Source organism: Malaclemys terrapin, chromosome 11, assembly GCF_027887155.1.
Source record: "Malaclemys terrapin pileata isolate rMalTer1 chromosome 11, rMalTer1.hap1, whole genome shotgun sequence".
In the NCBI taxonomy this organism is placed as follows: Eukaryota; Metazoa; Chordata; order Testudines; family Emydidae; genus Malaclemys; species Malaclemys terrapin.
The window spans coordinates 40802825-40820631 of NC_071515.1; the positions used below are offsets into that span (position 1 = coordinate 40802825).

A 17807-nucleotide genomic window follows, 5' to 3' on the forward strand; every position below is an offset into this window, starting at 1 on the left:
ACTCACACACAAGCTGAACTATATTTGATCTAGTTTTGCAGTAGAAAGTTTCCAGCATTTGAGGTTGCATGCAAACAGCACAACCACATCAGCTCCTCAGCAATATCCCTTAGCTTCGTACTGCACTGACTATCCAGTTCTGATATGGACAGCAAGGGAGGATTCTGCAAGGCAGAGCAACAAAAAAAACAACTCATCATCTTTAAAAGGAAACATACAACTTTGACATATATCTGCCAGGGCAACCACTAATAACATTTTCTAGTTTGAGGTTCTTGCTAATAACCAGATTGTGACAGAGTGTGAGTAGCCTATGGCTGATTCATCATTCTGTACTCTTGGGAAGTATCCCCACATGGGGTAAATTGACAAGGTAACAGTTTAAGTACTAAGTGATTAACTAATTAGCTGGGTGAGTCAAGTCCTCAGCTGGAAACAGTTAAAAGAGAGACAAGAAAAAACTGTAGGGAAGACAGAAGGCCCAAAGAATTCCAAGAGCAGAGCTTCCTCCACTCTCCCAAATATGCCTTGGTGGTAGGTAAAGGCTTGGGGGAAAGCCTTATGCTGTGAGGAACAAACAGTTGTAGAACATGTAGTAAATACAGCACATGGCTTTGACCTTGTCATTGGGGTGGGTGAGGACTGTTTGCAGCAGGGTGAGGTAACCCCAGCCTGTGACCAAGGTTTTGTCAGCCTACACAGATTGACTTCACCTGGGAGAGTAGTGGTGCCTGATCACTATCCTGCCCACCCCTACACCTTCCTTGCAGCATTTTCACTGTATAGTTCCATAAAAAGATAAAACCAAAACAATATGGATAAAGAAGGTGCAAATAAACTTAAATGCAGTCAGTGCAATCACTTAATTATGATAGCTCAATGGTTTGAGCATTAGCCTGCTAAACCCAGGGTTGTGAGTTCAATCCTTGAGGGAGCCACTTAATTATGTGCCTCCCACCGCATATCTCTGCTGTTTTTCCTCTCTATCAGCAAAGGATTTTATTCTTAATTAGTTCAAAATCTCTACTCCTAGCCTCCAGCCCCAATTACTCTAATCTGATTGCTCCTGTTTTCTTGTGCATTTGCTACCCCTTCAGTTTGACAGTGCCTTTGGTCTGCTACTCAACTAAATCAAAGAATAAATGTAATAATATACAGGATGTGGGCTTGATTGCCAGGAACTGCCCACATAGAGTTGGCCAGCCCCTAGGGCAACAGAACATCATTCCCCTTACAACAGCCTTCCTTTGCTTTCTCTTTATAGGACCCCTCATTAGGAAGAAAGTGAGACTGCCTGTAGTGAATCAGGCTCCCCTAGAATCCAGCTGTCCCCTCTCAGGTCTCCTGAGGTGAGAGAGAAAAACTGCTGGATTCTAGTTTCCTCCGGTGTATTCCTCTTGAACAGTCTAAATCAGTGTTCCTTTCCATTATTAGAGACTGGAACAGGAGAAAGTTATGACCATCAGGGCTCTCTTTCTCTACTGACCATGATTTAGTTGATCAAAAAGCCTCTGGAAAGCCTAACAAAGATTCAGACTGCCAGGAAGCATCACCGTCTTAAGCCTGACTCCATCACTGTGGGAGAAGAAACCGCAGGGAGCTCCTAGACATGCTTTGCATATGATCCGTGGACCACAGACTGAAAACCGCTGTTCTAGCATTTTCTTGTCTCTTGTTCTGAGGGCAGAACAGCTTTTCTTTCTGGTTACACCAGTGATTACATCCCAGAGTGTACTGATGTTATATTACCATCCCATGCAGCAGGTAGTGCAGCTTTGAGAGCCATTGCACAATATGAATTCCCCCAACACAGAGCCTGGAAACAAATTAAAGAAACACCTGTGCTAAATAATACTGGGCTAATCCACTATTAAAATTCATAAATTGTCCTCCAGCAGAGGTTTTCATTGTTTATAGGTGCTGAGCTGCCATAGTGTCTTCAGTGAAGGAGATAATCTGAAGCCAAGGTGGCTTAATAAACAATTCCAGAAGGATTTTGCAGAGCCCATGTCTCAGACAAAGCTTGAATAAGCTGTTTACAACAAGGACCAAAGAATGGAAATTCTGGGAGATGCAGGCAAGGGGGTAATTCCCCCAGAAGAGTTTTGTGATTTTGAGACTAGAATGATCAGGTACACAGAAGGATGAGAGAATAAACAGGTTTTAGAAAGGAAAATAATAGCACTGGATTCTGAAACTAAACACAGCAGGCAGGAAGATTCTGGATGGATGTTTAAAAAAAACTATCCCAGGATCATGCTATTTTCTAAAGCTGATATTCTTAAGCCCTCAGAAGGAAGTGTAACTGTTATCATTATTTCAAAATGTAGTGCCTGGTTTTAATGCAAGCATTAGCCATCCTCAGGACTTCGGCACATCACGAACTAGTTACCCTTCTGTTATGTAGGCAGAGGCCTAGGATTGTACAAAATGCCATTACTCATCCATTGGACACTGTTTGCTACAATCTTGGAAAGAAGAAGACTAGATCAGCTGATGGGGCACTATTATAGGAATTATTGGTGTTTCTATAAGAGAGTTTATAGCTGTGTGTGAGCACATGTACTCCATTGCCACCACATTCCAAATTGTTGTAAATCACTGACACCTCACGGAAAACTTTGAAAAATATTCCATTTAATAATAATTCCACGTATACATCATCTATATTCTATATTGCCCATTCTTCTTTCTTTACTACTCAGGGCATCTGATTAAACTAGGATTTCTGTTTCTCAGGAGATCATCAGCTACTTATTCTTCACCTAAAACCCTAATCCTTTGTGATACAACAGTTACTTCAACATAAACCAGCTATGATGTGTCAAGGAGAGAATTAGGATTTCACATGAGGAACAGCATGAAATATTTATTCTTACCTTAATACTAAAACATGGGAAGAAAACAGTGGCTCAGGGGATAGGTAATTGGCTATTGAATCTTTTACCTTTGAATCAACTCTGCTCCAGGATGTTAGTGATCAAAGGTCGCTGCTATCCAATGGCTCTTTAGTAATCTTATGGGTAATGAGTTGGTCCATTTGTTAAGCCTGATCCACTCAATGAGAGTTAGGTCAGAGTTGGACCTCTAATGAGCAAAATAATGCATCACAATACGCATCCTCCCTAGAGAGGCCAAAGACTTATTGGGTATTAAAAGTAAACTGCTTTCTCAGTGCTAGATCTCGTCCGCTCCAGGTCAGGGTTGAGCCAGATCTTTGCAGGACAGCTTGCATTGCTGATGCCTGTGTTAAACCTGTTCTGTACACAGAGGAATCCAACCACCAATACTATCTTTTAGGGGCCTTCTGATAACATTACAGTCACAAAGGAAAAAAGGAAATATATATTGTGCAAGAAAAAATGTTTTTAATAATTTATGTGAGTCATCTGTACTGTACAAAAATTGATGCACACTGAAAGGATTGAATGATCACTCCCGGATATGCTATTTTTTAGTGGGAACTGGATGTTTCTTGGGAATGTGTACTGTTAATTTGATAAATAAAACGTGTCCCTGGCATTCTTACTAACCTGCTCTAACTGGGTATGTGGATGCTTCTAAAACAAACAAATTAACAAAAAGCATTTCAATTATCTTGCAGCCTTTGGCACTGAATGATTCACAGTGCATATGAATCTCACAGCTAAAACCTTTGACAGTGCAGCTTTCAGTGATCAAAATCAATGTGTTTCTCTCCCATTTGTGACTGCCTGATTAAAGCCTCTAAATATTTTCTGTCATTCACAGTGCACCTTCTGACCAAACCATTAGGTCACAAACAACTGACCTATAATTCCAAATCCATTCAACAGTACTGTCATTGCTGAGGAGTTCAACAATGTATACAAATCATTGATATTTCCTGGTTGTCTCCCTTTCAATCTCTTCTCAAAATCCCCATTTTCCACAGTCACTCCAACAGTATCCCACTATGTTGTGCTAAACTTTTCTACTAACCATAAACCAATGAGAGGAAGAAAATAGACTATGATTAATTTAATGTAAAAAAGGCAACTGCATAAGCACAGGCTACATGACATCAGTTTTTAAGTATAACACCTCACTGATTTCAGTAGGAATTCTGCTTAAAAACTGATGGCACAACACATTAATTTCAGTATAGAGTTCTGATTGAAAATCTATAATAATATAAGGCCCCTTGTTTTGTGTATTCCTCCCTCCTTTCTTCCCCTTGCCTGATGTAATCTCCCCTGCAATCAAAGTTAGCCTTTACTTAGGGCTTGGTCATGCAAGCCCTTATTTATAGGAATAGTCCGCTAAAGTCAATAGAATTACTCACATGAGTAAGGACAATTCAGATGAGTAAGAATCTGCTGGATGGAATCCTAAGGGGCCAATCCTGCAAATGTAGATGAATCACTTTGCTGATGTGAATGGTCTCATTCATTGATTTCAATTAGATTAGTCATATGAGTAAAATCACTCACATATATAAGTAATTGCAGGACTGAGCTCTAAGACTGTAAGCCCCTTGGGCAACCACCCTGTACTCATTCTTGCAAACTCTCATACATGTGCAAAGTTCCATTGACTGAATTACTACTCACATTAAGTAAGAACTGTTCATAAGAGTAAGGGTGCACACCATGCACACATAAGGGACAATACAAACTATTAGCTATCTATAATATATTATAAAAATATTTCATATTTTTAGACAACTGAAGCCTGCCATATAAAGACAGAGAGAGACTATGATTAAAAAATCTTTCTCAGCCCATTCAGAAAGGAATGATAAAAGGTGTAATTTTTTTCCTTTGTACCTCACCTTTAATGAGTATTTTGAGGGCTTAAAAATATGGTTTGTGATCAAATTGTAAAGAGTACCATTTTGATTATGCTGATCACTGTTTTTAATCTCTGGATATTTTCTCCTCTTTTGTACTATTCAATAGCTGTTTTCAGCTTCTGGTCTCAAACCAACAATGAGGGGAAATATTACTGTCAAGATCTAAAGATTATGCATCTGGGGTACATTGGAAATCTAGAACATGCGCTATTGAAATCAGCAAACCTTGTGATTTGTATAAAATGTACCAGTTTTTTATAAGGAACAATAATAGATTAATTTATTCTCTATATTTTTCTGAATTTGCTTTGATATTTACTTTTCCACCCATACACTGAACAAACAGGCTTCTGAGCCCCCTCCCCCCCAGGTAAACGCTGGATTTAATAAGATGCATCAGGTATGTTTTCTGTTTCTGAAGGAAGTATCATTATCTCCATTTTGCAGATGAGGACACTGACTGAGGCAGGGAGAGATTGGAGCAGAACATGATGTCTGATTAACTTCAGTGAGGGTGTGAATCAGGCCCCAGTTCTCTTGCCTCTTGATGCTATGCCTTTAGACACAAGCACTTCTCGTCTTGTTTTCTCTTCTTATCCTCTCTGTATCCTTCCCTGCTGTGAAAAACGCACGGTGAAAGTCCGGAGAGCACATGCGTGCAACCTCCAGAATAGGTCCCGCTTACCTTAGACTACGACATTTCTGTTCAGCTGCAGATAGAGACGGAAGCTGCCGGCTCTGCCCTGAAAGGAAGCAAGCCCTCAGCAGTCAAACAGGACAAACAGAGGCTTTCAAGCTCCTTGTTCAAAGCAAACACGTCTGGCAAAGGGCCTGGGACAGTGAGGGTTCTGCAGCATTAGGAGCCTTATCGTCCATGTAGGGGCACTGAGGAGTCTGGCTCCGCATCTAGGAGGGAAATCAGAACAGGCATTTGAAGAAACCGGAGTTAAACTCGAACCGAGGAGCTCTTGGAAAGTTCGTTTGTTCTCTGGATACTGGTAGCAGCCCGCAGCCCCTTCCCCCGCTCCTTTTTCTCTCCTCTCCTCGCCATCCTGTCCTCACACAAGCCTTTCACATCAGAGCCTCGCCCGGGGTGTAGTTTGCAGAGGAAGGAGACGCGGTTACCGAGCTGCTGCTACAGGTGCGGGGGGATCCGGCAGGATGAGAGGCAGTGCTCTAGGTCCGACCGGGCGGTGACCCTCTGCGATGGGCACTGCTGGAGCGGGGGGCGCTATTGCTGGACAGATGCACAGCTTGGCTTCTACCCGCTCTCTGTCCAGGTGCCTGCGTGTGGCAGCCAGGGGAGACAGAGAGCAAAGACACAGGGATAATGGTGGTTTCTCTCTGCAGTTTAGTGACATGACTGTAACAAGTGCAATGGCTGGAGATTAAACAAGGGCGATCTATGGCAAACAAACCGCTCACAAGGCCCGATACCGATCTCATTAATCCCACTGTCCCTCTGATTGACAGCACGGTGCTTTGGTTACTCCGCGTTTACACCAATGGCAATGCAAGCAGAAGGTGTCCCAGGAGTGGTGAAGACCAGGGGAGCATGGATCTTGGAGCATCCTAGGGGCGAAGAGGGGCTGGAGATAATGAGTCTCTTGCAAAAGAGGATCCTTGAGAAAAACAGAAAGTTAAAATGTTGATTTAAAATGTAAAGAAATCAGAGTCACGCTTAGAAATCTCCCTTGCCTCTAGGTTGCTTCCTAAAGATGGATACAGATGAAGTCAATGCATTAGGGTGGAGGAGACAACATGCAAGGCACTGGTATTTCAACAGAAACAAATCCAGCCCCTACCTAGACATTGTCAGAGCCGCAGGGACAGTGCCGATGGGAGCTGCCGCTTTGAGTAATTAGGATTGTTTTCCCCACTACTCTATGTTGAAAGCTCGTAAGGTCAAAACAGCATTACTGCATAGGGGGGCTCATAAACTCGGCCTGAACAGCAAGAAGAAGAAGCAAAACTATAAAGGCACAAATTCCCTTTTAACACACACCCCTCCCCACAACTAGGGTTGCCACTCCTCCAGGATTGCCTGGAGTCTCCGGGAATTAAAAATCAATCTTTCATTCGAGATTATGTCATGTGATGCAACCTCCAGGTATACGTCCCACCACAATTGGCAACCCTACACAGCACATTCACACACACACCCCTCCGGGACAGCTGGCGGCTTGTAGAAAGGAAACGGATCTGATCTTCGGAGGGCGGGGGAGGAGTTTGGGGGAGCTGATGAGACTGGTCCCTGTAGCCCCCCTCCTCTGAACCTATAGATCCAGCCTTAACGTGTTGACCAGTTTAAAACTCCGGAGTTTTAAAGAAAGCAATTAACCGGGTTTTGTTCCATTTTTGCATGATTAAAAATCACTTAACCGATAAATTTTGCCAGCGAAGTAGCTGCCTTTCTTCTCAGCTTGTCTTAAAATAGGGGACATTAGCACTGAAAAGCGTATGTTTAAAATGAAATGAACGCTTATTGGACTTCCAGAGACAATCGCTTCCACTCCCCTCTTCCACAAACGCAGCTGATCTATGGTTACATTTGTGTTTTACAAGGTCGGATCGATACAGGGATTAATTTGCATTTATAAATTCCTTTAGGAAACAATTTTCTGACAAGTAGCATTTTATTGATCCACAAATGCTTTAGCTATTAATAAAGTCAGAGGGGAAAATACAATATTTCAGCTATATCACTTTGCTCGTGCTTTTACAGAGCTATTTTCAGTGAAGCTCTGTATCTGTATAGAACCGAAGGACTAACTGAGATCTCGTCATGAAATCGTGACAGTCGAAATTGAATATAAAAGAGGGAAAAGTCCAGTTAAAAACTCACTCTAAAGGAAAAACAGAAATACATTGTACCCTTGAGAGGTTGCGATTTCCTTATATTTCATGAGGTCAGCATGCACTTTTTAGAGTCACGTTATCAGTAAGTAAGTTATGTTTCCATTTTGCTGAGCTAAGCCAATGAATGTCTGGAATCATTTGTATTGAGATGGTTCTTGGCAAAGTAAAGCTAGCTAGAAAGTTAAGAGAGTAGCTAGAACTGCTTTATCTGGTCTTTTCTTTGTTCCGCTCCTGAGAGTCAACAATGTGATGTCCTAATGCTGAATGCTCACATTTTAATTGCATATGCTCTTCAACAGAAGACAAGAGAGAATATTTTTCAGAACAAAAACTTGTTTTCCGTTACACTGTTGTTGCAACAAGTTGGTTCGGTTACACAATTATGTCTTTCCTCAAAGGAACTTCAGGCAATGAGTGCTAGCACAACTTTATCTTTTAATTACTATTTTGTAAATTGTTCTTTTGGGTGTTTGAAGAGACTGGCGTCTCGGTACGAAGAGACTATATATATCAGTCTATTCCACCTGAACTCAGAGACACAGTGTTTTCCCCGCTAGGTGGCGGTACAAGGCAATAGCATAAATTTAACTTGAGTAGCCATAAAACGTGTTTTCCTTTTTCCCAGGCTGCTGTATTTCCCACGTTAAGAAAGAAAATAATCAAACCGGGCTTTTAAAAATTACAAATGCATGTTGTAAACAATCGTTAAGAAATAAAAAGTTAACCTGAGACCGCAACAAAATATGAACATGCAATTAATTTAATATCGGTGCCGTATACTGTTCAATGGGAAGTGCCCTGAATAATTTAGAATGGAATCTGACTGTAACGGTTACGAATTATGAAAATCAGTTCCGTTAAGAAAATATTGTGTATCTTTAGTTTTTCACCTTTATAATCCGAATAACTGTAACAATATGCACATAAAAATATAAATGATTAAGGTAACCAGGGATGTTCCCGAATTGATATTGTAATAAATATAATAATTTGTATGTTATATAGAGTCTTTCCTTCAAGACTCTCAAAGCACTTTATGTAATCCAAACGTTGGTTAACTGGGATTCAGGGCTACACTCCTGCGAGGTGCAGATTATTTGACAGCTCTAGGTCCATGCAGATATTAAAAAGGAATACCGTTTGACACCCACATTGCAATTTTTCATCCCCAGATCTCAAAGCACTTTACAAACAAGGATGAGGGTCCTTATCCCCATTTTACAGATGGAGAAATCGAGGCACAGATAAATCGAGTGACTTGTCTAGGGTCATAAAGTGACTCGGTGGTAACTCTAGGTAGGTATAGCACCAAGTCACTTGTCTTCCATTCTTCTGCCCCCTCGTCACTGAACAACATCTATCTGTCTGTTTAGAATCTTGAACTGAACCCATCACCTTGTATCTGAGGGACACGCTATATGTACGAACTGTATAATATTCTGGCTGTATATCATCATTCTAGTAATAGCACCCTCCGCTCCACTCTAAACTCAGCTCTCATGAAGAGGATGTGTTTAAGCGGGAAACCAGAACAAACGAGAGTTTGCGGAGGGTTTCTTGCCTCCGTGATAACTATGTCAACAAATATAGCTAGGACTTCACAAGGGACATAACCAGATCTGGCTAAAGTAGAATCTGACTAGGCTAAAATAACATCTGATTAGACTAGAATCTTGCTGGGCTAGGATCTAGCCGTGGATCTGACGGGGCTCAGATCTCACTGCTCCATCTTCCCCCTAGTTTGCCGTATTTATACATACTGCTGCAGTGTGAATACTAAAATGGCAACGCTCTGTTTTGTGTAAACCCCCCTGGAGGCTGGTTCCTCTTTGTATTTGTTCCCCCCTCCCCGCACACACCCCTCCTTTTCAGCGCACGTGTCACATGTGAGCCGCCTCTTGTGTCCTGGGGTTCTATGGAACCCGAAGGGATACAATGTGATTGCGCACTTGATTGGCTGTTGCTAGGTGACGTCGCCTGCCCTCACGTGACTGGTGTTAAATGCCCGCCTGGCAGCTTCCACCGCGGCAGACAATCGTAAAGCTGCTAGGGAGCCAACGGAGCTGCCGCCGCCGCCCGGTGTCTGGGAGAGTGTGTGACCGGGCTAGGATGGTGACTCCTCCAGCAACAGAGTGGGACCTCCAGTGATCTCCTCCTCGGGGCTTCCAGCAGCAGCGTCTCTGCTCTCCCTGTACTTGTACTGACTGCTGAGGGGCTGAGGCGCCTTCCCCCCTCGCCCCCTGGTGCTGCGGCTGTCTCTCCCCCCCCCCTTCTACATTTGGGGAGGGAGGATCAGGATGACTGGAGTCTTTGACAGTCTAGTCTCAGATATGCATTCAAACCAGATTACCTCCAACAGTTACCACCAGCATCACGAGCACAGCAGCCTGCACAAGTCCCAGGAGTCCCCCACCTTACCGGTGTCCACAGCCACCGACAGCAGCTACTACACCAACCAGCAGCAGCAGCAGCACGGAACAGGCGGCGGAGGAAGCGGGTCGCCCTATGCACAGATGGGCTCTTACCAGTATCACGCCAGCGGCATCAATACGGTTCCCTACTCCGCCAAAGCCGGCTACGACCTGGGTTACACTGCCACTTACAGCTCCTATGGACCCTATGGAACCAGGGCTTCCCCGGCTAACAATGAGTCTGGTAGGGCTAAGCCTCTGGGGGAAATAGTTTGGGGTCAGCTGGTGTCAAACAGAGCAGCTCCATTGCTTTAGACAGAGCTTGGCCTGTTTACACCAGACGAGGATTTGGTCCATTATTTTTAAAAGTGCCCCTCTCTCCCCCTCTCATTTTTAAGGCTATCAAGCGGCTCTGACTGCGGATCACTGGTTTGGCGGGGGATGGGAGCAAGACGTTAGCAGGGGGATGGACTGGCCACGTTTCTCCCGGTAATTCACGCAGGGCTCATGCCGTGCAAATGGCCCGGAATAGGATGCATGGGGAACAACGTCTTGCAAATCAGCTGCCTTGTGTTGATTCCAGGTTAACTTTTCCCTACAGCATGGCTGGTGAGTGATGGTGGTGATTGTTGTTGTTATTATAGCAGAGAAGGAAGAATGCGAGCCCGAGGTCAGGATAGTAAACGGGAAGCCAAAGAAAGTGCGGAAACCCAGGACGATCTATTCCAGCTTCCAGCTGGCCGCTCTACAGAGGCGTTTCCAGAAGACACAGTACCTGGCACTGCCCGAGCGAGCTGAACTGGCGGCATCCCTAGGCCTCACCCAGACGCAGGTAAGAGGCCCCGGCACTTTTCACCCTCAGGGTGGAACTCCTGGCCCTGTTGCATTCAGTGGGAGTTTTGCCATTGACTTCAACAGGACCAGCATTTTGCCCTTTACGCCTTGCACGCTGCGTCCTGGAGCACAGAGTCTGTGCCTTTTAGCGCTGGTTCAGAGGGGCACGTGGCATATTCCCTGCTGTGTCTCACCCTGTCTGGTCTGATTGTTTTTTCTGCCCGCTGTTACACATCCAGTAACGGAGAACGCTGTTTGCAGTTCCCTAGTTTGCGCTCCCGAGATGATTAAATGGGCCGTGGCCCTGACCCCATTCGTGTCCGTGGGAGGGAGGCGCTGGGATTAACAAAACTCTCATTAGAGAAATGTTGTCTGCTCTCCGGCATACGGAGGAGTTGAAACTACTGATTTAGTCCTTCTTGCTCTCTTTAGCGCCCGGTTCCCTGCCCCACTCCCCTCACTACTGCATGCTCTGCCTGGCCCAGCTGAGGATCATGGAGCAGGCACTCTGCTCATAATAACCTCTGGCTTCAGTGGCTTACCATTACCCTGCCCTGCCAGCCCCCACACACCCAGCACCTCCCCAGCCCAGTTCTCACGCCTGTTTGTCCGTCTCCCTTCGGAAAGGTGAAGATTTGGTTCCAGAACCGCCGGTCCAAGTTCAAGAAGATGTGGAAAAGTGGCGAAATCCCCTCGGAGCAGCATCCTGGAGGCAGCGCCTCTCCCCCCTGCGCTTCGCCCCCGACCTCGGCCCCTACCTGGGACTTTGCTCCACACCAGCGCATGAGCAGCGGAGGAAGCTCCGCATCCAGCCCCAGCGGCGGAGCTGCCGCTTTCCTCGGTAATTACTCCTGGTATCATCAGGCGGCTAACTCCGCTTCTCACCTGCAAGCCGCCTCTCCTATCCTGCAGCAAGCGCAGCCCCATCATCATCACCACAGCGCGGCCATCAGTGCAGGGACGATTTTCTAACTCGGCAGAGACTGAGCAAACAAGCCCCGCTGAGCAGAGATCCAGGGGGATCAAACCCAACACACACCCGAGCGGACTGAGGTACAGACACTGGTGCTTTGATGAAGAATTTCTTCGGCATTCAACGCCGCCCTCTCCCTCTGGCACATTAAACAGGCGAATAACTCTTCGCTGCAGACTTTGCTTTGTTCTGACCCGGGTTCGGTTACCTCGGTGTGTCTCTCACCCAGTGTCTCTCTCTGTTCCAACTCGCAGACTAGTTCCTCGCTGCGGTTTATTTTTTCTCTTCCCGTGTAGTTCACAGCAAATAGAAAATAACGCCCCCCCCCCTTCCCTCCTCTCCTATTTTTCATCAAATCACCAGTGGATAACTTTTGTTAATTTTATTTTTTAAAAGTTTATAGGTGCCTTTGCGGATGACCTCATTTTGATGTTGAAAAAAGATAAATACTTTTTATATGTAGATTAAAAAAAAACCTCCCGAGTTTAAATTATCTTTTTTAAATGGGTGCAGGACTATCGTTCCCGAGGAAATGTTTGTAAATAAAGCTGTCTGTGCAGATTTTTTCCTGTTTTCTTTGTATAAAAAAATTTCCATTGGATCAACCTGTATTTCATTTTTGGTTTTGTGACCAAAGTGTGGAAACTCCCAGCTCTCTGCGTAGGCGCCACACATTCCTGATTATTTTCACTGTTTGATACGTTTTCTCGTTGCTGTCAAAATAAGCTACTGATTTCCCCCTCACGGTCGTTGTTTTAACCTTAAAACAAAAAAAAAGGTACTGTTGGTTATTTATTATGGACACAAAATACTCTTAATGTTGCTTTTACAATGAGAGATTATTTAAATAAATTATTGTTTTCACTGTCCTTGGGCTGTATTTCCTTCGGGATCCACACACACACATTATAAACACCTATTTACACTAGCCCCTGCCTCTCTGCAAACTTACCTTGCACATCCGCGTTTTACAGCCCAGCCCTGGAGGAGGGGTCTCTATGTTTCTTACGTGGCTTTCTTTGCCCTTGTTACAACTGTTGCATTGAGTAATTGACCGTCCCCTCCTCCCCTCCCCCTTCGCTTCCCTTCCACAATAAAATCTCGCCCCTGCCAGTCGGCAGCAGCCATGAATCACTCAGCAAGCCCCTAGCAATGCCAGACTCCGCCCCTCCCCCAGCGCGCTGGCGCCACAGACATTTAGTCCGGGACTGTCTCCTGCCAACTTGCAGCTCCTCCGGGCCCCAGTGTGACACACGAGGAGGCGACACTGGTAACCGATTCCAGCCCTGACCAGTCACCGCTGGGCGCTGCTCCCCCAGCCCCAAGAAGCTTTTTAAATTCATTATTAACTGCCTAGTTCCAAAATCAAGGGCCCTGCAATGTCTTGGGGCTGGCTGCTCGGCGGAGCTGCTCTAGTTCTGTCTGCATGAGTGCTGCTCAGAGGAGGGGTGGGATCCTGCTGGTTACTGCTGTGCTAAACCCCGGGCCAGTAGAGCTGTGTGTGCCATGGTATCAGTGACCTCCATTCAAAGTAGGCCTAAATCCTGCTCCTCGCCAGCCAAGTGGGAGCTATACAGATTTCTAGATCAACATCAGCCCCTTCCAATCAGTGCATTGTGCGGGTTGGTTACATTTCAGAGGTAACCGATTCTTTCCCAAGCTACCAATAAAACAAAGGTTGTTTTTGTTTAAATTAAACCAACTAGGTAAACCTTAATTTTGCTCAATTGCACCAGTGTCAATCTGGAGTAATTTCTATTGAACTCAATGGTGTTACTCGTTTTAAACCGGTCTAATTGACCTCCCCAGTTTGGCCCTAACTTGTCATCAGGAGCATTGTTTAGTTTCAACTTCTGGCTGCAGGACAGGCACAACTAATGGGTGTCACTTGACTTTACTGTTCAAGACCCCCCTATGTGTGGGTTGCCAACATCGCATGGGACTGTTTATAGCCCAAAGAGTGTTTTCATTTCACGGGAAAAATGGAAATGCTTCTACTGCCACCAGCTTTTGCAAAAGCTTTTATTTGTAGCAAAGCCTAACTGTGGGTCCTACCCATCTGCCAAAGTCCCTGGAAGCAGCCCCCGCTAACAAGATGAGTTAGTCAGTGCTAACATCTCATGCCTCCAGTGCGGCTCTTTGACAGGGGCATTTTCGGGCAGAGAGCAGCTTTGTAAAATCATGCTAATATTTGATGTAGCCCCCAAAGTGCCGCAACATGAAAGAGCCTTTGGGCAGGATATGAAGCGATGCGCCGAAGAGGGCTGCCTGGAAGCGGGCTTGAGTCCAAACCCAAGGCGGCCTTGTTATCTGTTGAGCCTCTGTAGCTCTTACTGTTGTTGCTCAGCAAGTGGAGCCTTCGGCCCCAATTGGCGCAGGGACTAGAGGAGGGAACTGGCTGGTGCTGAGGCCTCTGCTGCAGACAAGATGATTAAGAGGCCTAAACCACAGCGCCTGGGGCAGGGAATGTGCAGCCCTAGTTGGAATCGCGCAACAGGCCTTGGCATGAGAGCGGGGCGGGCGGGACAGGCGCTGGGGTGGGCTGGGTTGGCTGTAGACACGACGGAGTCTCGGAGCCTGGCAGAGCAGATTGCTCCGGGGAGCCACGAACACTCACCCCGGATGAGACGGAGACAGGGAGGAGGGAGGGAAAAGAGGAGAGAGTGAGCTGAATGAGAGAGGAAAGGGGAGGAGGGACACGGCAAAGAAAAGGGGAGACAGAAGAAGAGCGGAGTGTGGGGGAAGGAGAGAAAGATGGGAGCCGAGGAGGAGAAAGAAAGAGACAGAGGAGAGAAAGGGAGCGGGAGAGCATGGGAGACAGAGAAGGGGGGGAGGAAGCGAGAGTCTCCATAGCCGCCCCAGGCAAAGCTCTTGGAAACATTTCTCACAAGTTGCAGCTCTCTCCAAGACACAGGGCCCTGTGATCCGGCCCCTAGCCGACATCCCCTCCCCCGGTGATGAACGGGCCTTCCAAATGTGCTGATGACAAATGGAAATGGGAAACAGTCAACTCCCCTGCATCCACCGGGAAACAACCCGACTTTATCAAACCCATACATCTTAATTGTAATCCCTTTCGACCTGCACCAGAGCAGTGTCAGGGGAGAGCCAGGCTTTGGCAGGTGCTGGGAAGGGCAATCTAGCTAACTATGAGCCTCTGCCTTAGCCACGGTATGGCCACAGGAGTTTCCCAACTTCTAGACAGGATTATTTGTGGCCGAGGTATACGTCTCATGTTTCGCTTGGAAGCAAACCGCTGAAATAAAACCAGGCTTGCGTGGAGCTCTGCAGGCACTTTGGAGGCGAAGGAAGAGTTTCAAAGACAAATACCCTGGAGATGGTGGGCATTGAACCTTCTTGGTTTCTTTGCACTTCAGCAAAGACCTAACAAAAAACAACCCCACTCCCCAAACTTTTCAGTGTGATCAGCAGAGACAGAAATGTGGGTTAGATCTGACGGCTTCCTCATTTCACTCGGGCGGTAGGGTAAGAAACTGGAACTATCCGCCTGTGTGTAACCATTTCCGAGGCTCTTTAGTGAGGTTTTCAAGGGACACTTGAGCCGTGTTTGTACAGAAATGGAGGAGCCCTTTTACATTCTGCTTTTGCTTCCTAATGCCTGCTTTGAAATGCACCGTGTGTGCAGCACGCCAGGCGCCGCGAGCTCATTTAAAAGCAGTCCCACCTTTTGTATTTTGAGAAATAAAATACGTCTCTCTTTACACAGCCTTATTGCAGCCGCGGTCACCACATACAATACAGAGAGGGACTTGCGCCACGAGGTGAAAAGTTCGCAAAGCATTTGCCCGCTCGCTACTCGCTTCGCCAACCTGCAACAGGCAGCCAGGGGCCAAGGCACGGGGTGGATTTACGCCTGAAACCAAGAAAGTCATGTTCTAAGTTGGTCTGTTGTGTAATGACGTTCTGACAGCAGAGAGGCTAGGGAGAGAGTGCGCCCGCCGCACCCCGGCACCGCGCGGGGCTCCTGTCTCAGCGGCCAGCGCTAATAAGGTCTACGGCGCTGGAGATGGAGATTGTCCCGGTTTATTGGGTTCAAGCGCCCGCCACGATAGTGACACAGCAGAACAGCAGGATGTGGGGAGGTGGCAGGTTCCGATGCCTCGAGAAGCGGGACTTTCTGCATAATAGGGATGTACTTTGTCAGTGATTGCTACATTACACGATGCTACATTACGCCCTGGGGCTGTCAAAAATATATAGCCGTGTAAGCGCCCCACTGACAACCTGAGAAATGGGAAAACTAGACGATCGCGCCAGGAAGACAGACAGACAGACAGACTGACTGACTTTTCCTGAGAATCCTTTTCATTTATTTGATTTCCGTGTAATCCAGATACCACCTGGACTGGCCGCTGCTGGGCATTTCCCAGTGTCTCATCTTTCAGGCCATTGCTTTGAATTCCCAAACCAGTTCCCCCCCCCCCCCCCCCTTCACTTGGGTGCTATTTATTTTTGCGCTGGGCTTGCTTTACACGAGCTCTAAACGCACGTAACATTAATTAGCGGGAAGGTGAAAATACATTGAGATACTTTGCATTCAGGCACCTCTTTTATTATTGTTTCCCCATCTTCCTGTCTTATCCAAGCTAAGTGAGGTGCCCCCAGACCAACGAGCCCTGTCCAGCCTCTGTCATAGCTACATTTAGTTTAGGCTTTGCAAGGGGCCAGCAGCGTGAACACAGAACACTTCACATGCCCGGAGGAAGAGCTGCACTCTAGAGCCACGAAGCATTGCTGGGCAGAATAAAGGGGGTGAGGTTGGGGGGGAGCTGATCTTGGGGTGGTTTCAAGGTTAGGCTCCAAAAGTTGTGCTGTGCAGGGGAAAGCGGGGCTGGAGATTTCAGTTCTCCCCAACACTCTCTTGCACCTTTAGCAGCAAGCGTGCTCGGATTTGCCTGAACTGTTCCTGTGACTTGCTGCTGGAGGGCTCCTCCCGCCGCGTCCTCTTTTCCTGTGGGGTGGAGGGGTGGCTGCCACCCTAGGGCTCCAGCAGTGGGTCAGAGCTGTGCAGCACGCTCGGATCTCCCTGCTGCATTGGCCCCGGGTGGGGAGGGGGATGGGGAGCCGAGCCAGAGAAAGAAGAAGGGTGGGAGGGAATCTGGTGTAATTAACTTCTCCAGCTCAGTTACCAGATTGAGTCCAGGGGGACTCAGCCCGGAATCCAACCTGAGCCAGGGGAATCATCTCCCTGGCAAATTTGCAGGGGGAGGCTGGTGAAATTTTGCCCCGGGTAGGCAATTTACTCATTTGCCCCTATTAAGAGAAAAGGCATGAGAAATTGAATTAAAGCAGCTCTGGCAAAGGAGTTACTTGAGGCATGAATGTCTTCCCTAACGCTGTAGCAATCATGTGGCATTAGACACTTCCGGAATCCTATAGCCAACTTGAAAAATCCCAGACCCCCTTTTTCCCTAATTTTTGCTCTGATCTGTAATTTTATCCACATTTGCACTAGTTTGAGCATTCTGGCTCTCCCATCTGAAAGCCTGCAATTACTATATAATTCTTCGCAATTTCACATGTCCTAATATGGACTGTAATTTTTGCGCAAGACAATTTCCTGCTATTTCAAGCATCAACATTGTCAAAGTTGTATGTACATAATAAATGGGAATATCAATGCATAGTTTTTAGCATAACATCTTGACTCCTCGATAATTATATCCGTTCGGAGCCTACGCAGAATTAGCCTGAATTGCATGGTAACTGCTGCTGCTTTAAAATTTTTAAAAATTACTCATAATTTTCCCAAAGATTACCAAGATCTCGAGTGCACAATGTCATCAGCGTAATGAAGAGTAAACATTTATGCTAATAATCTGCAATTTTTTTCATCAGCTATAAAGACAGAGGCTATATAGCAGAAAATTTCAGTCATATTCTGCAAGAGCGGAGC

General features: G+C 46.2%; 1 protein-coding gene across 1 annotated transcript; it reads left to right on the forward strand.

The window, feature by feature from the left end:
• The first annotated feature begins 9736 nt into the window (after positions 1-9736).
• Positions 9737-12759, forward strand: DLX2 (distal-less homeobox 2). The gene is made up of 3 exons (XM_054044200.1): positions 9737-10327; positions 10728-10915; positions 11545-12759. Exons 1-3 carry the CDS (start codon positions 9970-9972, stop codon positions 11887-11889), a joined length of 891 nt encoding a protein of 296 aa, XP_053900175.1. The 5' UTR covers positions 9737-9969; the 3' UTR covers positions 11890-12759.
• Positions 12760-17807: the final 5048 nt, after the last annotated feature.